This window comes from Apaloderma vittatum, unplaced genomic scaffold, assembly GCF_000703405.1.
Source record: "Apaloderma vittatum isolate BGI_N311 unplaced genomic scaffold, ASM70340v1 scaffold19030, whole genome shotgun sequence".
Taxonomy (NCBI): domain Eukaryota; kingdom Metazoa; phylum Chordata; class Aves; order Trogoniformes; family Trogonidae; genus Apaloderma; species Apaloderma vittatum.
Window position 1 is genome coordinate 1 of NW_009696426.1, and position 22385 is coordinate 22385.

The window sequence follows — 22385 nt, forward strand, 5'->3', positions numbered from 1 at the left end:
TGGAAGGTCGCCTGCGAGCTGTAGATTTTTTTATTATTTTTTTTTCAGTTTTTAAGTGAAAGGCAGTTTGAAGATATTTGGAATCTTAATCTACATATTGTATTTTTCTCTAAGAAGTAAAAGCGTTTGGGTACTTCACATCGTACACTTAAACACTGCCAACTTCCCCCCCCGCCAAACCTTCATAATGACGTTTGTTCCCCTTTGAAATGTGGATTGTTTTGCACGGAAGCACCATTAAAGACCGTTTTTAGAATACAGCCTCTCTGTGATCAGCACTGCTATTCGAGGAAATTGGAATTGAGGGAAGCGTATTGCCTTGTATAACAATATACAGTGGCACCATCAGCATCAATATTTACACTGTAACATACAAACCCAAATTTAAAATACACACTCTTAAAGACCTTCATATTAAGCAACTTCTCACAAATGTAGAAAACTTGGGGTGTGAAAGAGCATCTGGACCAACCGTAAATACAGCATTATAATTAAACACAATTGTCCTTGTTGTTAATGTAGAAATCTTAACCATTATCAGATTACCTCATATTTCAGATTCCTTTCTCTTTCTCTCATTTTGCAGCGATGGACTGAAGCTTGAAACTGAAATCCTGGATGGAAAGCCTAGGCTAATTTTAGCTGCTTCTGGTATTTTTTTAATCATTTATCTCAAGTAATCTTTAAAGCTTCTTGAAGTTAAACCTAAGATCCAAGCAACATGAAGCACAGCATTAATGAAATACATTTCAGATTAGGAAGAATATCAGTACATTGTTACTTACAAGTCCTCTTACTCAGCAGCTTGATATGGAACAGTGGGTTGATAATGAATCTCTGAATAGTCTGTCCACTGGTGAACAGCTGGCAAATAGTCTTGTCTTAATTCTAACTTGTCTCTCCATTCCTGTAAAAAAAAAAGTTAAGTACCATTATATGTTGACTGGCATAACTTGATAATTTTCGCAACTTTATAGCACCTTCATTACAAAGGAAAAAGAGGTCGAATAACTCTGCTTAATTTACAGATAATTACATCATTGTAGTCATATTTCTGACTTTAAAGCAACTTTAATATTTGGCAGTTGACATTTGTGATTTTTCAGTAAGCAGTTTATTTAGGCCAGATCTCATTACTACCATCTGAGATAGACTGTTCCAGTAGATACTCATAATTAAGCATTAATAAATTCTCATTTTGTGATTTGTCAGATGTATGTTTCCATACAAGCACAAGTCCACTTTCCCTAAGCGTTCTACATAGTATTCAGGGTACAGAAATTTTCCATTTAATGCCCTCTAAATTACATTTAATTTTCTGCATTTATCAGACAGTTGTCTAGTGAGGTGTTACAGGGTATTTTGAGTCAGTAAGGAACATCAGGAAACAAAACCTTGCAAAACCTCTGAAATGGCAGTGCTGCAGCTTCAACGTTTTACACCCATAGTTAGCATCATTGGCTGGATAGGGCCAGTGTACTTCCAGAGTGCTCTGAAATAAATCATTACCTTTGACTTGGAACTAGCCTTGAACACAGCCTTCTCCAGGAATTAACATGTTTATACATCTGATATAAACAGCACTTCCTTGAATTGAATTGTGGTTTAAAATGTTCATCTAGGTTGGCAACTACTAATAGGGTGGTTTTGCAGAACAGTTACTGTTCTCTAGAGTCTTTAATTGGTAATAGACAAAAAAGGTATAGGTGTCACCCGTGCAAAACGTGCAGCCACCACCGCCAGAGCAGCAGGTGCACAGTGCAACAGAAGAAGCCTTGTTTCTGAGAGATGTGTTCCACTAAAATATCATCGCTACCATTTTCTCCCCCTTTTCCATTAGCCAAATGTGAAGAATTTATTGTGTTGTGTATCATATTACTTCTATTAATACAAGACTTTATTAATAACTATTATATTAACATATATTTTACTTAATATTATTTTTGAGATCGCTGTGCCTCTAAGCATCCTCTAGGATTTGGGTGAAAAGACTGAAGAGTATTTTGGGGCATAGGTAATGAGAACAATAATGGTGTGATTATGCAGGGGAGGATCAGACTGGCACAATATTTTTATTACAGCTCTATAAAACTGGAAATGGTTACTAGAATATATCTTTTTTTTCCCAACACACTTTTGAACTATGTATGCTGAAATAAAAAAACCTCACAGCAATAAAATAATGTAATTGGGGCAGATGTCATGGGGAAGCTACTTTCCCTCTGCCTTACAAAAATTGGATGAATTTAAGAGTTTACTGATTTCTCAAGATTGTTTTTCAGGAGGAAGTTGTTACTAAGTATTTCTCTCATATGTTTATGTTTGTTTCCCAAAAGATAAATCAAAGCCTGCAATGAAGGTAAGTGTTAAAAATTACTTTTTTTAGAGTATACAAATTAAGTAGTGATTTTTTTAATACAGAAAGTTGAGAATACATTTGAACTGTCTAAACATCTGTAATCGGTGGTATTTATGAAAAATATGTACTTGGGGGTCCCTTCCAACTTGAGATAGTCTATGATTCCTCAAGTTCATAACAGATGTTTAAAAGGATGAACTAAAAGTTTTATGACTAGTTCTACCTTTGCAAAATCCTTTAGTTTACTTTGGCAAGTAGTTACAGCAGCACAGGGAATGGTCTAAAACAGAACTTTCAGAGACCTTAAAGAGATTCTCTTAGAATAGAGAACTGAAGTGTGGTAATGTTCCGAGTTGTACAGGTGGCCTGTGAGTAAAGTGGAATGCACTGGCTTGGGGAAGGAAAGCAAACAGAAAAACACCTCAGTACATAGGGGATAATTACAAGCGTACATAAGCACCTTGAAAAGGATAAAACTTTACTACAGAGTGGAAACATCAAGACTGAAATAATATTGGTTATATGGTAAAAACATACCTGTTTGAAACAAGGCTTCAGAAACACCAAAGAAAAGCAGAATTAATGTTTATTAATTCTTTTAAATGTTATGCTACATAAACTTATTTTTCATATTGTTGCTTTTCAATATTCAAATTTAGGTGCTGTATTCTTCTCCAAAGTATTCCTAGTACTCATGGAGATATTTCATTAGTTTATACTGAGTTAGTTTCTAGTTTATACTAGTTAGTTTCTATCGATGTAACAGAGAAGAAAAATGACACTTATTTTACTTATTCCTTCAATCTTTTTTTTTGTTTGTTACCCATGCAGTTTTATTTCCTTATTTAACATATGATGAAATGTTACTGCTTTAACAGATTAGTAATAAAGCCAGATCACCTAAACAGGCATTGAGAATAAGGCATACAGGACACGTTACAAGGTCCACACAAAATGCTTGTATCAAGCAGGAAAACTTCACAAAATTAAGGAGTGAATCAAGCTTGTCAATAACAGCAGGTGAAAAACTGCAAGTTGCTAAACACTCCTCACATGAAGCCACAACTAAAGATCACTCCTGGATTATCCAAAGAGAGAGCACAAACAGATATCCTGATTCAGAGAATACGAACACTGTTAAAAAAACTAAACAGAAACCTCAAAAGCCATGTGTATCAGCTAAAGACCTGAGAAGTTTGGTGTGTCTAACACAAGAACAGCTTCAACAGATTTTGATGACTGTAAAAGAAGGAACCAGAAGCATCTCTGAGCTTCATAATGAAAAGCAAGAGGAAACGGGTAAGATACCAGTAGCTGAATGTTAGTTTCACAGAAACAGCAAAACATGAAAGTTTATCTTTGAGTTCATAATTAAAGTTTATTTGCAGGCTGCAGAGATTGGTCTTGCACAAAATACAGTTTACAATTATGGATGTGAAATTGCCTGTTGCTGTTAGAAACAAGCATTTGATAATTTTAACACTAAAAACTAAGGATTGCTTAACAGTATTCCAGTACTTTGAGAAGCAAAACAGCAAGCAATTCTGTCAATATTTCATGCAAAAAATTATCCATTTTACATTGGAGAAAAACCATCAAAAGTGTTACAAGTTTGAAAAAACACAACCCAGCACCTCTAAGAGACAGACCCGTCTGGTTTTGTGAATACTTTGGGTTTTGCTCTATGTCTCGAGAGCAGTAGTGCCATTTTCCTCTCGCCCAAAGATATAAATGTATCTTGCATAACTCCTATTACTGTTGAATAGTTATGTGGTGGGTTTTTTCAGTTCTTCCAGGGACCATAAGAACTATTGCACATTGTCCTCTTTTACACTCTTACTCCTGTTTGTGGACCTCAGAGGATGGTCACCTCTGCTACCAAGAGTAAGAGATAAGTCCCAAAGTCTGAGCTCTTAGCCAATAGCATCTGAGCCCAGCATTCTAGAAACCTACTGTGAAGTCATAACTTACATGCCTTAACTGTACAAGCAGGGCTGAAAACAGTCTTGTTAAACAGTGGGGAATTTGCAAGTTTCTGCTGTTCTCAAAGTATTTACTCAATGCTGAAGAAAGGTTATTGGTCATATATATATATTTATATATAATTTTATATATTTACATTTTACCACAGCTACTAATGAGACATCAGAGGAAAACATTACAGCGTTGTTCCAAAAACCTGGTGAAGTTTCACCTGTTCCAGCTGAAGCTAATTCTGATTCAAGAAGGAAACAAGAAGCAGATTTACAGCCAGAACAGAAAGTTATGTGCGTAGATCTGTTATTGTCTACAAATATTGTATGTGCCATAAAGATTTGTATTGTAGTTCCAAATCCCAGTAAGATTCTTTACAAACACAAATTTAAGAGTTACCTTAAAAATTATCAGATTAGCTTTTTAGGTAATGTTTTTTTCCCCTTCCTTTTCTCTAGGAAGGATTTGTGGAAACCTGCTGACATGTTTAGTACCTTGGGTGAAAGAGAAGGGGAGAAAGCCTTATTGGAATTTAAAAAGACCCAATGGAAGAAGGAATTAGGTACTTATGATACACAAAATATATTTTTGATGCCTTTATTACACTTAGGATGCCAAGCAAATTTGTGTTCCTTATGCTCTTTTATATTTACTTGCATCAGTGCAGTTGCTACAAATTAGACAGTACATAGTTTTATTAGTCTCCAAGACAGATCAAGATTCTTGAATTTCAGAATTTTGTGGAAAGATTATCTATAAATCCTTGCAAAAATGCTTCTTAACCAAATAAATATTATCACAAATATATTCAGTTATGCTTCATATTTTAGGAGTAACTTGCTACTGATTTTGTCACATTCTGCCAGTAGTTGATAGCCATTATCATTAACAAATTCATTTGGCTTTTAGTATAGGTATCATCCTAATCTACAAGCACGACCGAGTGTATCAGTTTGCAATTTGAACTTGAAACAGTTTGCAGTCCTGCCCCATCAGCAACCAAAGGGAATCTCTGTAATAAAAATACAAATGTTTAACACAGTTGTGTTAAATTTCTGTCTGCAAAATTAAGCTCTTTATGATTCACGTGCAGGAGCGTTGTGTTTTGTTTTCAAGTTGAGTGTAGACTCTAGTTTGAGTCTACATTGCCAGTAGCTTCCGTGTGTAGCTCCATTGGGTTTAATATTATTCCAGTAATCCAAATGGAGATAATTTACATACTTTGTTATTTTTCCCCTCTTTTCCTGGGACACTGTTAAGCCTTTGTAGTCTTCACAGAGAGATTCCCCAATTACCTCTACATCTCTGGGGACAGACTCAGCCATGATCCTCTTAAAAGCAAAGTCATGACTGATTGTTCACAGGCAGCGGTGACTTACTCTTGCAACCAGAATTGCAGGATAGACATTCATGGCTGGTTTGGGGATTTTTTTGCTTGTTTGGTTTGGTTTTATGTTGTTATTTGGTTTATTTTGTTGGGGGTTTGTGTGTGTTTGTTTTTTTTTTTAAACATTGCTGCACATCTGTATTAGGAACTCTTACTAGAGTTTGTTTTTTCAAAGATGAACAGGTAGCACTGAAGAAGAAACTGAAAGAAACTTTAGAGGGAGAGGTGGGTTATTTCTGGGCAAAACCTGGCAATAATCAAATCCGTAAAGAGAAAGTGGAAACAGCTGAGCCAGATAAGGTAAGGCTAACAAAAGAACACACAGTTTCCACAGCTGTGTTCCAAAACAGTTGAACTTTTAATTCATACAAGAATCTTTTCTGTACAAATCCGGTAAAATCCAATCTCAGTGGTCCCTTCAAATTATTTCATGGCATAAATTACTGCAATTTCCTGTTTCAAACTTATCTGTTACTCCAATGTGTAGCTTCAAAAAATTAAAATCTTTGTAGCATGAACAACCCATTCCTGCCCTTCCATGTTGATTCCTAACTAAAAATACATAGATCTTTTCTGTTTCTGACAAGTAGTCCAAAATGCAGTTCCTGGTTATATAATAATTTACATTGTTCATGAGCTTTCACATGTATTTAATTGATTATATAGTCATGAGTATAGCAATTTGACTGCTACTCAAACCCACCTTTTTAAAAGTCAGCTGTTCCTCTGAAAATGCTGTGTCACACGTATACTGTATTCAGATGAGGCTTCTCCAATGAAATTGAATGCTGTTAATAAAAGTTAGGGTTATACCTGCTATCACTTATTACAGCAAAAACATAGTCCTTCTTTTGGTGACATATTAAGCTTTCCTAGAAAAGTTACTCTCAGCTCCAAAAAATTTTGTTGCAATCTACATGGTTAAAAGATACGGGATATGAGAAGTTTAAAGTTTTGGCTGAAGTTCTAATGAATAGCAGCTTCTAGAACTATCATTTACTTGCTTATTATATGTTAAAAGCTATTTAATAGCAACAAAACAGGTGAGCTAACTGAATTGAGTGTTAAAGCAGTAACTTGAGTTGCAGACCATGGTTCCAGCCAGCTCAGTTATAACCTCAGAGGAAAACTGTGTCTGCACAACTGCTTTAACCACAGAGGCTAATCAAGTTCCACTGAATGAAGTGCTCCAGCTGGGCAGTCTTGTGATTTTGATTCTTCTGACTCCCCAGCTGTCAGTTCCACAGTCTTTGGTTTAGGGGTAAGCTTTAAAATTGCATGTATTTTTTAAACTTATTTATTGACAAAAGATGTATATCTTCAATATTTCTTTTAAACCAGAAGAATTCAGTAGACCCTTTTGCTCTATCTAAAGAATTGTGTCTAAACATTTAAATAGTGATTCCTTAATGACTGAGCATTTTCAAGGCTGATGTGAAGAACAGTACTAGAGGTGTGAGGTGAAGTGTTGATTAATTTTAAGTATACAAGGGCCAAGAAGTAATTTTTGAGTTACTGCTGGTAGGCACTGATTGAAGAGTGGTTTTTGTCACATAGTACTGAAAGTTCTCAGTGCCACTGGAGTTTGTTAAATGACGGAGATACCCATTAAGAAGCAGAAAGAGAAGAAAGAAAATGGTATCTAGAATTTACTTGAAAGAGATCACTATTAATTAGATCATGGTGCTGAATCTAGCTGGAACACAGACAGTGAACCATAAGAGGAAGGATTTTTATTCATGATAAGTAAGGTTGGAGTGAAAGACTGATGGTTCAAATTAGAATAATATTCAAAGGCTGATTTATTTAGCATCTTTGTAATAACTGAAGCATTTTGATGGAGCAATCAAACATTTGCTAGTTAAAACTTAACTTCCATTTATTTTGTGCAAGAGAACACCCCAGTTATGCCTAGCAACCAAGGGCAAAGTTTTCTGCCAAGTCTTTATTGTGTGACTAGATGAGGTACTAAATTTTTTGTACAAGGAAGAGGCTAACACTTTTCTTCTTTCAGGAAGCTGTGCCACAGGAACAGTCTTCTAGTGCTTTGAAACGTGAGCAACAGAAGAAGTGGCTTGAAGAGTTGGGCAAACAAAAGGAAGAAGCTAAGCTACGAAAAATAGAAGAAAAACTTTATTTATCAAAGGTACCTATGATTTAGAGGGACTTTTCAGAATAAGAGTTTTTCTCTACATGTTTGTTCTAAGAAATAAAAGATGAAATCATAGACCTAATGTCGTAGTGACAGAGATGTAATTTCCTGCAGCATGTCCAGATTTTTCACCATAAGTCCATAGGACAGTAATTGAACGTTCTGCCCGTAACTGTTCCAGTATTTCAGTGGCAAAGAACAGCGACACAACACACCATGTGTTTGGTGTGATGTGTTAGAGTGCTTGCTGCAAAGATGAAGACAGTAATATTATTATACTTTTTTTTTCTTTCCCACCATTGTGCAAAAGCACTAGTGTTTGGAAGGTGGTGTAGAGACACAGACTAGACACTTTGTAAAAGGAATTTTCCATAGACTACAGAAGGAGATGGAAAGAGAGAAAGAATTTATAGAGAGCTACAGTGTGTCACAGTGGTGTTCAAACCCTCTTTCTAGAAGTATTTTAATACACTTTTATGAAACATCTTTAAACGCTTCTCCAAAAAGCATTGAAAAAAATAGCCTTACCTTTTTTACCCTTTGGTTTTTCCAGGCTGTTCAATGTAGGTCTCTTAGGCTGGATGTAGAAGGAAACGGGCCAGTATAATTGCTTTGCAGGTGGAATACCTGAAGAGACACTTAATGATGTCACTATTGGCCAAGCTGGTTAATATATCTTTTGCCCCTGGAGGTTCTTCATATTAGAAGCTGACTTCTTTTCTTTACATATTACTGTTTCTACCAGTAGTAATTTTAAGGTCAGTGGAATACTCTGCATTCTTTTATAGCCCAATACTAACACACTCTTCCAAAGGCCTGTTGTCTTTTGAAGGGAAGAAACATGCAGTGAGATCGTACTATCGCTAGAATGCAGATTTCCACATTACTGTACATAGCTTTACACCCAGGATTATAGCTTTCATGCAGGGAACGTAGTCACATCACAAGACATTCTGTATTATGGGTGAACAAGAATATTGGTTACTAAAACTTGATTGATATGAATGTTCATGGTCTCTCACCTTCTGGATTAAAAGGCTACGCTTTTTACTCTGAACTGAAGCATTTATGGCAATTGCACAGTTCCTAGACAAAAGTTCTTCCTTTTAGTTCTACAGTTTGTAATACAAGAAGAGCACTTTCCTCCCCACCCTCCAAAAAAACTCTTACTGCTAAAGTTGGTTACATACCTACGCATGACACAAGTCTCTTCATTTCCTGAGTTGTTGAAGGGAGCAGACTTCCTTCGTCAATTGAGCTTTGTAACCGTGAAGGGAACACAGCTGTGAAAGGTTCCTTCATTAGCTGCCTTGTTTTTTAATTTGATAGGTGTGCTCAAGGTCGATAGTTGCAGTCACCAGTGAGGAACCTAACAGTAATCTCACTTCCAGCCTCTTTTTGAGAAGAAATGAATGTGCACTTAAGCTTGTTTTCTTCAATATTGTTTTTTCAAGTCTTGTGTTATGCTCTCAACCCTTCTGCATATTGCACATAGTCTTGCATAAAAATAAAGTAGATTTTCCAATTCCTTCAATTTGCTTCTACATCACAGAGTATTCAAAGGGAACAAAACTCAGGGAAAAGGTGGAAGAATAGTTTGGATTCTTATTATTTGGACTTTGACTTTCTTGCTTCTTTTAAAATCGGCATGCTTTTCTGACACAAGGGAATTTTTATTTAAGAAAAGGACTCCCAAAAAGTTTATTAGATTTCGTTAGGTTTCTTACTACAGAATGCAAGTTTTGAGACAGCCATTCTCCCATCCCTCGAGGGAAACATGTTTTTTTAAGTCAGAAGATAAAACCTTCCCAAGACCTATAGCAAAACCAAAGGCCTCTTAGATAAAAATCTTATTAGTGATACATTGGAATGTCCCAACTGCCAATACTGAGCCAAAAAGATCAGCATAAACTCAGTGTGTCACACGTAGAAATGTTTCGGGTACTTTGCTGGGATACCAGTGGTGGCTGCTGTGGGTGGAAGGGATTCTGAAAGGAGACTTCTTTTATAATAGGCCCACTTAGCTGAAAATAGAAAATTAGAGATTAATATCTCTGCCCAAAGCACATTAACTCTGCTACTGTCCAGAATTAAAATGGAGAGGGTAAATGTAGGATAGTGTAAAAGATGCCATTTGTTCATGTTACTAGAGAGAATGTGCACAACAAGAGGAGGATGTGACAGAGTGCACAGGGTACTGATGTCTCAATCAAGCAGCTCCCAGTACTGTTAGAAAAATTAAGGAATGGAATAGTAATATAAAAAAAACAGTACTAAAAGGCCTGAATCCATGTTAATTTCTTTCTTTTTCAAACAGATTTTTTCACTTTCTAGTTTTTGGGATATTTTTTTTCTGAAAATGTAATAACAATATGTTCTTCTTGACCGAGTATATGGATCAGCAGTTAATTTCTGATCTGACTTGCATTTTAAACTGCAGAGACACGTCTGTTTTCCCATGCAGTGAATTAACTACTGTCTGTATTGTAGCTCTGTAACAGAGCTTTTCAAATGTTCCCGTTGCACAAAATGTGTATTGTCTGTCTTCTTAACTGTACTTTATAAAAACAGTGTAATTGAGCGTGTTTCCATTTTTTTGTCATTGCCTCATATTTATTTAGGCTGAAGAGCATGAAAGATGGGCAATGCATTTTGATTCTTTAAAGAACCACCTTAACACTAATGCACAACAGCCCTTAAATGGAATGTACCAAAACAAGCCTGAAAGTCTTTGCGTGTCACCTGAACCTAAGGAGCTGACTGCTTTTATTCACCCTTTTTCACCTGCAGCTTTAGGCGACTGCATGCCCTTAAAGGCAGAAAATGCAGAAAAAGCTGCTAAAAACAGTACATTGGAGCCCAGTCAGAATGTCAGGTGAGTGACCTTTGTAAGACCAATCATCTTCCCAGCCGGTACAGTTATGATACCTCCTCAGAAATTGTCAAAAAAATCTGAATGACATTCTGTAAATCTTGTCTTTGGATCTTAGTCATTTTGCTTTTACTTTTTTCAGAAATACCTGTCTTATGTTTGAAAGACTCAAGTGCTTCCATTTCTCATTAATAAAATTTACTGTAAAGAGCCTTACTTTGTTCCTTAGTAAAATGAATTTCATAGTTGTAAATTAATACAGTGGGATAACCTCAATATGAAAATATTAGTTGAAATCCGATTTAATTAATTAAAGACATTTAACTAATTAAGGACGGCTTTAGGATTATGTTGTAATGATTAAAAACATGTTTCTTTATTCATAGTTTCCTTCGTTCTATGACAGCTCTCCTGGACCCTGCACAGATTGAAGAGAGAGGTAGGCGGCGGCAGAAGCAGTTAGAACATCAGGTAGACTTTTGTTTTCAAGTCTAACACTGTTTTAATGACAAGGAAGGATGAAAGGTAGAATTGTCTCATGAATAAAGCATGACATTTAATACCAGAATCCAGTGAGGCACTTGACTTTTATGCTTCAGGTTACATGTTTACGATTCTTTAACAGAATTTCATTCAGATAGGCTCTAGAGTATTCTTTTAGTATTTGTACAGAGATGACTGCATTTCTGTAACTGAATTCCTGCCTTGAAAAATTACAGTCTTTAGAGCTCTAGTAGGTTTGTGTGCATTTTTCTTCACGTTCCACACTCATCAGGAGGACTGATATTTACAGATACCCACTCCATGAATTTTAAAATTTTTATCTACTGTCATTTACGGTCCTTCAGTGGCATTCTAACAGGATGTGTATCTGCGTGACTCTGGCGTCATGCATTCTTCATAAGGAAAGCCGTAGTATAAATGTAAGGAGCCTGTTCTGGTCAAACTGTTATACTGCTAGTTCCAGACCACCATTTCTTTAAAAGAAAAATAAAAGCATTTTTAAAAACATAAAAAAACTACTTCTGTTTTTGTCTTGAGTATTTCAAACTGCTTTACTGGGCTTCTGGTTTCCGCCCCTCCCCAGAAGAGGCAACTACCTTTCTTGCGAGAAATGAAAAGAAACAAAAGTGTTTCAAATCAATTGTCTGGATTCTTTTTTAAATTATTCCAAATCTGATTTTTATACACATAAATGGAAGTATATGAATAAATAGCTTACACTGTGTTAATGTTACATCTTTTAATTTTCTTTTTTTTTTGTCATACTACTAGAAAGCCATAATGGCTCAGGTAGAAGAAAAACGAAAAAAGAAGCAGCTGGAGGAGGAGCAGAGAAAATGGGAAGAACAAGAGGAAGAAAGGCGCCTAGCACGAGAAAAAGAACAAATGCAGAAACAGTTTGAAGAAGATCTGCTGAGACAAAAACAAAAGGAGGTGGGGTTTTGCATTTTCTTTAGTGCAGATAGTCTGTAATAACACAGGGTTTTGAGGTAAATGGTTCTTGTTCTTCACCTTCAAAATTGTTTCACCCCATCATTTTGAAAATGAAAAAGTACCTGAAATTTAGACATTTGAAACCAAAATCTGTTTCCTCTAAATAAACTTATCACACCGTACAAGTTTAAGGCAAGTTTATTTTTTGGGATAAATGGTTTCTCAGGAAGAGAAATGATAAGAACTGGCAAAAATAGAATAAAAACTAACACAGAAACATATATTTTTAAATGCAGATTTAAAATAAAAATATACGTTATGTGACCTCATTATTGCTGTTAGTAAATTGATGCTTTTAAGATGCTTCATACTATAAAGTTTAGCTAACTGGATGTGCTTTCACTCTGGATTAAAGACTTTGCAGAATATATTCTGGAAAAGTAATTTTAAAATAAGTCAGTCACATCCTAGAGCTTCTCTATATCTATTGCTGAGCTTTACCTAGACGTTTCATACAAAAACCAAAAGTACATTTTGACCTTTGGTAAGTACAAATCTTGCATTTGTATACATTCTTATCTCTGGAGAAGGTTAAAAGCCTTGTCTCATGTTTTAGTCTTCCTTGTGGCACAGTAGCAGCTATTAGCTTTGCTTCCTATTTGGAACAGTAGCAGAATTCCATCAGGTCATAAGACAGGACGATTCCAAAAACACACCCTTCTCTAAAACCTGCAGAAATGTGGCTCACCAATTTCTCTGCATTTTCTGGATGGAAACATCTGCCTGTAGATGCTAGAACAAACGGGTGAAAAATTGGGAAAGTCCTCCTTGTAATAACTCCGCTCCTTCAAAACATGTTATGTTATGCTGCCAGTTTTTCTTCTTTTGCAGCAGGAAATGAGGCTAAGATGGAAATAGCAGTTTGGAAAGGAGATTTTCCTTGGCCCAGTCTTGGACCTGCTGAGTCTGGAAATTGTAACCCTCATATTTAGGAATGTTCGGCCTTTCTTGGGGAGGCTTCTACTCTCTCCTTTTGGTGGAAGTAGCAGGAAGGTGTTTTTTTAACTTATCTTTTTTTTAATTATTTCATTAAACCACATGAGATAGGAAGTCATAGATGGCTGAAATCAGATGGCATTTAGAAAAAGATTATCAGAAAGGAGATAAATATGCAGATAACTTTGGGAATCTAGAAGTTCGCTTTTTAGTGCTAGGACTGAATGTCTTTCATTAGCAAAGCAGAGATTCTGAATTTATAATCATAAAAGTTTTAGATCACCTGTTGCATGTACTCAGCTAGTTTTGGTTTTTTTAAAAAAAAAAGCTTTACCGAAAATAAGAATTGAGTGTAAATCTGCAGAATTTAATAATCCTATTAATTTTTTTAAAAAATAAATGATTGCTTATTTTTTTAAAGGAACTTGTGACTCGTAGAACAAATGAGCTCTATGAGACAATGCAGAAAGCTCAGGAATTAGCACAAAAATTAAAACAAGAAAAGCGCATTCAAGACTTGGCTCAGAAGGCACATGACATTTCAAAGCTTCAGAAGAATCTTGGTGGTGGCAAGTACAAGTCTTTTCACATTCAGTTTGCCTATTCCTTTGGTGTTTGTGTGCAAGTTGTTTGTGGGGTTTGGTTTTTTTAACCTGTCTGCATTTGGGTCAGAAATTGCTCCTTCAGGAACAAAAATTTCATTTCAAGTTGTTTGCCTTCTCAACAAATAACAGTATTAACTAATATGAAGAATATTGTATTCTAGTAAGCTTCAAATACTACATTACATAAAGGAATAAATATAAAGATATTACCAGGAATGTACAGGGAATATTCAGACCTGTGTGCTGTTGATTAGATTTCCAGTGAAAATGGGGAAGTATTGAGATCTGAACCAGAGTTCTCAGTCCTGCTTAGAGTTCTAAACCACAGTAGTCTGATAACTTCATAGCATAGCTTAAACGGAACATATGTTACTAACTTGAACAATTTTATTTGCTCCTTTTTAGATGATAAAGAATTTGAAAATTGTGATACTGCAATTTCACATCAAAGTCATAATTTTTCTGACAACAGTAAGAGTCACACGGAGCAGCAGACTTCTCCTCGGAAGGACACTGCTGTACAGACAGGTACGTTTACAACCCTTACATTAACTACTCTTATGTACTTCAAGAAAGACAGTAGAACTGCATATCTGTGAAACTGAACCAAATTACTGTCATTCAGAATGGAACAAAACTAAAAAAGAAATACTTAGGCAGACACAGGCATGTTGGTATATTACAGTATATCACTATATTTTTCTAAATAAATGGTAATTCTATGTAGTTGTCACTTACCAGTCACAGATTCAAATCATGCGGTCTGACACACAGCGTTGACTTGGATCACAGTCACAAGCCACATAGGACTAAATGTATTACGCCACTCAAATATTTGTAGTAGTCTTCAGAGTGAATGTTCACAGGTTCATGCACCGTGGTTTGGTATCGAGCAGGGCTGGGCTCCTAACGAATCCCTGGAAATATTGGCAGATACATTGTCAATAATTCTGGAATTAGAAAACCAGACTCATTAGAAATTGAGAGCTTACATTGAAATGTTGAAAAAAGCTTTCTATAATTCTTGCTAAATCCCTAGACAGAATTGTGGGTCCATCTAGATAGATGAAATACTTTCCAGTCTTTATCTTGATTTCGTATCACCCCATTAAAAAATCCAGCTCAAACTTAGTCTGCATTTATTAATGTTGTAGATGAGATGCAAATGAGCAGAGTTGGTGGAAACTTACTTTTTGCCTTGTATTTCAAAATTTATTAACTTACCACATGTGAAGTGGAAGCTTTGTTTAATTTCTGTTTACTTAAACAACAATTATTTTTGATTTTGACAGTGCTGGTAGAGATTTTACTGTGAGTTTAGAGAGTTTACAAATTAAATAATGTTTCTGCCTATGCCCCTTAGTAAAGAAAAAAGCCAGATTGTCAGTAATTTAAAAATCGAACAAAATATTTCTATTGGAATATGAGAATTAGGAAAGTGAGTTATTCCCAGTAGTGCTGTGAATGTGACTAAACAATCAGCATGCTGAAAAACTAAAGAGAAGCTCAGTTTTGCTCTTTACCTTTGTGTACCATGACAGAAATAGAATGGTACTTTTAAAATAATGTAGTTTCATTTTTCATCGATCTTGCTTTGCAGTGACTTGATTTCATTCTCCAGTCTTATAATCCTTGCCGAGTTTGACTTCTACTGGTCCTAGCTATCTGCTACGTCAAAAAGAACAAAAATCATTGTAAAACTGTAACAACTAATTTTTTATTAAAATCGGTAATGGTAGATATGCATGGAAAAGTCAAACCATTTGAGTAGCTTATATTTCGAGTTAAAATACAGGAATTTATTTTTTTGTAGATTACTTTAATACTTCAGTATACACTGAGGAAAGAACTGCGTGTTGCGGATCACCCAATATTTCCATTGAGTATAAAGAAACCGTCAACAAAAAAAAATACCAGAAGGAAATGCAGTATATAGATAAAAATAAAATTTCAAGAAAAGAAACTGGTGGCATTTGCAGTGATCTATATGAACAATATGCCAAAAAAGAAAGACAAATTAAATCTTCACACAAATATGACAAAAGACCTGACTGGAACATAAACAAGCCTGAAAAAAGATACATTCCAGCATCAGAAAGATACCCTAAACCGCTACAGAAACAGAGGGAAGAAAACAAAGTAAGACGACAAATGGAGCTGCTGCAGTTGGTAGAAAGAAATACCCCTGGGAATCTCTGCCCTAAAAAGGGTGGTTATTCAGACAGGTCTCCTTCACCTCATGAAGGAATTAATCTGAAAAATAAGCGACATCGAGTCAGAAAGGTAACTGCTTGGTCTGCATGTTTTTCTCCGTGTTGTGTATTTTTTGCCTGGATGTTACTCAAGCACAGACGATTTTTCTATTCCCATCCTTTGTATAAAGAACAGTATCACAGCATTGCTTCCATCATCGTGATGAGAAGAACATATTCAGATTTTGTGACTTGGTGTTTCCTGTTATTTCAGTCTTACAAGGTCTTGATTCTCTTCATTATCACTGATTCTTTATGTAAACAAGGATCTTGAATGAAATCAGTGTGCAAGGATCTTGAATGAAATCAGTGTGATGAATGAAATCACTGATTTGCCTTTTTTTTGTCCAGTCATGGTGTTGTGATCATAGCTGAGGTACAGGAATACCTGTTCAAGGAAACAGTTTTTGTTTATGCAAAAAATACGGATTTCTGAGGCTCTGTTGTATTCTGTTGTCATAGAAATGCATCCTTAGTGGAGTCATTTCTTCTCCATTTGCAGTCAGCATGTAGCAGTTTCCCAGCTTGTGGCTGGGAAAAAAAAAACATTTTCATTTAAAGAAAATATTATCAAATCTGTTCATGCCTTCTCTCTCCACCCCATGTCTTGCTGGCTCTATGTACATGTGCCTATCTATAGGGGTGCATAAAGCCCCTCACTTTCTCACTCCTTCCAACAGAAAAAATATGGTGGTATTTGTTTACGATGGCTACATACACGTGTATTAGAAGCTTTGGGTATTAAAAAAAACAAAGTGTGAAACTCTGTAGCTGTTCACAGTATCTTTAAAGATTTCTTCATTTGTTAAACTGAGTTTGCTGGTTTATTTCAGGTTAATAGTAAATTTAAGTTTTGTCCTTACATGATTGAAGTGTAGACATTCAAGCGTTTTGTACCTGAGAAATGGGGCAAGGAACTTTAAGCAGGTTTTTAAGATTAGTAAATACTGATACCATAAGAAGCATGGGATACATTAATATTTTTCATTTAAATAGCTGACTTATACTGACTGTATCTAGAAACATGACCTTTCTTGGGCTGAACCTCTCAGGTTTATAAATGCAGTTTACTAAGGCCATATACAGGAAAATATATATAGTATTTTTGGTAGTGCTTAGAGCTGCCAAAGACATAGAAAACTGGAGCAAGTCCTCCTGTAATTTGTTTAATTTAGTTCATCTAGCATTTAGTGGGCGGCCCAGCCCTAACCGTGGACATAGACACTACAAGTGTCTTTCCTGCAAGTCTTTGATAAATACCTTCCTCCTGAACCCAGGTCAGGCAGTCCTTTTAGAATTTCAGAACAAACTTATCTTGAAAAGTGAAAGTGTTTAATATAAAAAACGTGGAGCTTTTTATTTTACTTTTTACTTTTTTGTTTTTCTCCTAGGAAGAACAATTACATAAGAATCATTTGAATAAAGAAAGGTATGTCAATACTTTGCATTAATGAAATTTAGAACTATGTTAATAATGAAATGTAAATGCTTTTCTTTTCCTTTTTTTTTTTAAGAATTTAAATGCATCTAGTTGTCTACTATTAAAAATACACAAGGCCAGACAAACTGCAGGTATAAAAGCAGAGTAAATGAGGAAAAGTCCAGTACTTTGAGGATTCTTTGTCTCTACTATTTGAGAAAATTAATCACATTGCTTAAGTATTGTTTGGCTTTGGTTTTTTTTTTAACTGAAATTGTTTCATACAGATCTGAATCACCACCTGTTCCAGCAGTCAAGAACAGATTACACCAGGTACAACAAAAACAGATACATGCTTCTGATTTCCTGGTGCATAACAGTAGTAGAAGAGAGAAAAGACTCAAGACAGAGCCACAGCCGAGGAACTCCCCTCCTCCTGGTACAGAAGCTGGAAGACCTCCCTCGTCGCAATTCATTCCCTATGTTCGAACAAATGAAGTGTATTATCTAGATCCAGATGCTCCAGTGAGCAGACCTTCAACACACGACCCACAGTATCGACAGTTTAATGGTACTGAAACGTATTGTGAACTGATTCATGGAGAAGGGAAGAAATGTTACAGTGATTTAGTTCAGAGTACTACAATTAGTTCAATTTGGTATTTGTTTTTACTGAATTTTGCAGAAGCCCATGGGAGTCCCAGCACTGTACAGAAAGCCTTATGCAACAAAATGATATTCTGTGTATTAAAAAAAAAAAAAAAAAGTCAGCAGAAAAAGTTTTTTTAAAAAAGCATCAGAATTTCTTTTTATTTTGTCTGCTTGTTTTGTCTGTTTACCTTTAATGATTGCACTTCTCTGGTATTATTGTATGGGGATTTGGGTTTAGGAATCTAAGTGATTGTAATCTGATGGCAGCCAATACCTAGTTTTCATAAGCTGTGAAGATCTACTAGAAATTAAATGAAAAATGATAAAGAGTGTTGTTAACTAATTTGATATACTTTTACTTTTAGATTCTTATCAAAAGCCACGACAAATTTTTAGCTCTGATCATGTTAGAGATCCTCTTCTAAACCCTGATGTAGTTAAAAGCAGAGAGAGACAACAAGCAATTCTCAAAGGATTGTCAGAATTACGCCAGGTAAGCAAAGAGTAGTTGGATAAACGCGTGTATAGACACACATACTAAAGTCAAAGTGAACATTGCAAACTATTACATAGTAATAAGCATTAGTTTTCAATTGTTTTTTCCATCATATGTGATTAAGTTTTGGGCCCTGTACTCTACTTTTGCTCCGCCTTCCTAATTTTGCTTTTCATGTGTTACTTCCACCTTTGGACCGTCCTTTAAGAGTGACTGTGGACTCTTTAGTCCTTAGATTAGTTGTGAAGCAGTGGAGTACGTGAGAATACTTGAACCAAGAGGAATCGGTTTATGTAATCTCCAGGTTTTTATAGTAGGAATGTTCCAATTTCAAGGGAAAAAGGACAGTATTCTAACAAAACACTAGAACTCCTACTAATGAAATTTCACTTCTGCGTTTCATGGGTTAGCCGGTCACGACAGAGCAGTGTGGTTGGTGCAGAAGAGTTACTGGGGTGATACTCATGTCAGTCCTGGAAAAATAATTTGCAAATTTCAAGTCTGCTTGTAAAATCCTTCCAAGCTAGTTATTCATTAACATGTAAAGTTCAGAATTTGTTGATCAGCCATATTTAGTGAGTGAATATAAAATTAAATTTAGCCTAATGCGGTACACACACGAGCTCCTGAGACAAAAGCTGGTGTATGTTTGTAAACACTGTTCTATTTGTAGTAAGTTACTGGTAAAGATTACATGTACAGGATTGCTGGAAGCATTTTGAATGTGGTGAGACTCGCCGTTAAGGATCCACGTTGCAGTAGATTGAAGAAGCACAAAAGAACTATAGCTGCTAACTAGTTGCATGTTTCCTGGAGCTGGAATACCAGGAAAAACACTGTCAGGCATCAAGTTATTAAAACACGAGTGAATTTGATACTCTACCTGTTCCTGTAGCAGATTGAACCCGCAGGTCTGGATGATCACACAAACAGCTTCCTTTTATGCTTCTAAATGGCCCAACTGGACTGCAAGACAAAAAAAAAAAATTCGCTTCTAGGTTTTCATTTTCTTCTTGAAGATCACTGAAGATAAACATGCATCAGTATGTTCCCTTGTTTTTTGAATGGCTCCATACTAAAAGAACTGTATTGCCAGCAGCATTTTTTTTTTTTTACCTTAAGGGAGGAAAAATACATTCTCAAAATAAAGGGAAGAAAATCTGACAGATTTAAATACAACAAAACTAACAGTAGTTAATGCTGTTAAATTACCTGCTGTACTTTAGAAAGACAGATGTTCTGCCATGCGTACATCGTGCTTCAGGAGTAGGGACATTCCTTCTGTGAGTGAAGGGTCACGGCTCTCCCCCAGTTCTCAAGAAAAGTTGAGCCAAGAGCACTGAAAGATCACCAATTTCTGAAGGCTTCCAGATAGGTTTGACTGGATCTGGTCTTCCCCCGTGCCCACTGACATTTTTATTCTATATCTGCAACTGTTAAGAATTTTGTATCTAGGCTTTATTTGTTTAGTATTTTGGTTAAGAGCGAAGCCAGCTTCAAAGCACAATTTGATCCTTGTGCTTGCTGAAGTGAACAAAAGCCAGAATATTTAAAGAGATATAAGGTGAGACTATCCTTGTTGGCAAAGTTAGGAAACAAGAGCTTGGGGACATTTTTTTGAGGTATAGCATACATTCCGTTCTTAACAGTGGCTAAATGCTAAGGTTAGTCTTTCAGTGGACCTTGGTTATGGAAGAGTTGACTTAAAACACGTAGAGGTCTTTTTTTAAATATCTACCAGCTGCAGAACGTATTTAGGACATTAGTTGTTGAACCTGGGTATATCCTGCATACCTGAATATTGTCTACTACTACAGACACCACCTGTTTTGCGTACGTTATGTCACTGAGAAAGGCAAAGTGGTGCAGTATGAAATACAATTTAGACAAAGAGCAGAATTTACTTCTCTGCCACCATAATTAGTCTTGTGTTTTAAATTTATATATACATATGTATATATACACACCAATAGGAACTATCAAAAGACTTCTTGTTTTCCTCACTGAAATCAAAGTGGATTAAGCCCGAGTTTATTCACTCAGCAAAGGAAATTAAGTATTTGTGAAAAAGAAGGGCCAAAGTTTAAGATGAAGGACAAAAATGCCTGCTACAGTAGTACAAGTACTACTTGGTACCACATTACTCCTGACAGATCCAAAATGGCTCAAGACGAAAGGCCCAGATGTATCAATATAACCCATTAATTACAGCAAAGACATTTTAAAGAACATACCTGACATAGTTGTATCATGTGCTGCTGATCACAGAGCCAAGGATACGCTTCCAGAAGTTCTTTAGTACAGGTTTTCTCCATTGCCTAGTACTTAGGAGAGCCATTAGCGAAGCAGGAACCTGTTACCTTGTGAGAGTAAATGTGCATAGCCTAAAATGTGCGGTACTCATCTAGTTCCAGTGGGAACGCTGTCCTTTACCTTGGAGTGTAAGGCAAGACTAAAAGCTGGGACCCATCAAGGTTTTGGGTTCAGCTTCCTACAAGAATATGCAGAGATACCACAAACGTAGTAACAATGCACACAGGAGTGAGCAAGTTGAATTTAATACAATGGAAAAGTCCTTCTTCTTCTGCAGAGTCATCCCTGGAAAGTAGGCTGGCTTCCACTTCAGGTCTTTTGCAGAAGACCAAAACCTGCAGTTCCCTCTCTACCAAATACTTTATGTTGTACTAAAACATTGAGCTTTAACAAGTAGATTGAAAATATTAAACAGTGACACTTTAGGCTGCATGAGGAAGACGGAACATTCACATTTATATTTCCTTTGTTTCAGGGCCTCCTCCAGAAGCAGAAGGAGTTGGAGACTGCTCTGATTCCTCCCATAGTGCAAGAAGAGAACTTTATTTCACTATTTTGAGAGGTACATAAAGTTCTGAATTCTTAAAATGTAAATGCACAGCACTTTGTTTGGCACTGTAATTAACTATGAACCATCTCTTTTTTATGAAAGATTTAAATTATGTGGATTTTGATAGATTCCAGGGTTTTGTTCCTTTTCATATTGAAGTTACACTAAACTAGTAATGGTGTATCTGTTTAGAATGGTCTTCATACTACCTGAAGACAAGGTCCATTTAATATAAACCACTAAATCATAGAATAAAAATATTGGTTTCTTTTTTTAGAATTCTATATGCATTTTGATAAATAAAAAATCTTAAAATGGACTCTGAATGGCTTGGGTAGACTTTGTTGGTTTTTTTAACTCTTTAAAACTGCTTTTACTTAACTAAGTATTTAGACTTAGACAATGCATAATAACTCAAGTACTCTGAGCTGTTACGACCACGTAAGTACCAACCATCAACTTTTTTCCCCTACTCAGTTAAACCAGGATATTAAAATAGGCTATGCCTAAACTCCGAGAAGTTTTCTTATAAACGAGGTCTGAACAGATCAGCATGCAATGCTTCTAGTCAGATTTCAATGTTTACTGCAGTTTGATTTGTTTAGTATTCACAAGGTAGGCTAAGCTGGGGTAACACCGCTTCTCTTCTAGATCTCTGCAGAAGATGCACAGCCGGAATGTGTGAGTTGTTCTGTGATACAACATGAGCAGTGGCACAGAACCTCCAAAAGGAGACTCCGCCCAGCAGCAGCTGTTGTCAGACATAATGTGAGTGTGAAGGTCTCTCACAGCAGTAGCTAAGGGAATCAAGGCGTCCTCTCCTGCGTGTGCCGAGTCAGGCAGGAGATGAGAATCGTCACTTGGTGGACTAGGTGCTAGAACAGTTAGTTCTTCACAAAATCTATTCAAGGTGATTGTTTT

General features: G+C 36.0%; 1 protein-coding gene across 1 annotated transcript; it reads left to right on the forward strand.

Annotated features, from left to right (window-relative positions):
- Window positions 1-586: 586 nt before the first annotated feature.
- Window positions 587-21473, forward strand: CCDC66 (coiled-coil domain containing 66; the record flags this gene model as incomplete). Its single annotated transcript, XM_009874853.1, is given in 19 exon segments — window positions 587-651; window positions 2337-2359; window positions 3238-3658; window positions 4491-4626; window positions 4792-4895; window positions 5896-6020; window positions 6809-6899; window positions 6902-6981; window positions 7735-7866; window positions 10494-10747; window positions 11131-11215; window positions 12020-12181; window positions 13599-13746; window positions 14188-14310; window positions 15596-16065; window positions 17426-17463; window positions 17742-18025; window positions 18471-18598; window positions 21390-21473. Coding segments are annotated over 19 exon segments (2953 nt in total), but the record flags the coding sequence as incomplete, so codon positions are not given.
- Window positions 21474-22385: the final 912 nt, after the last annotated feature.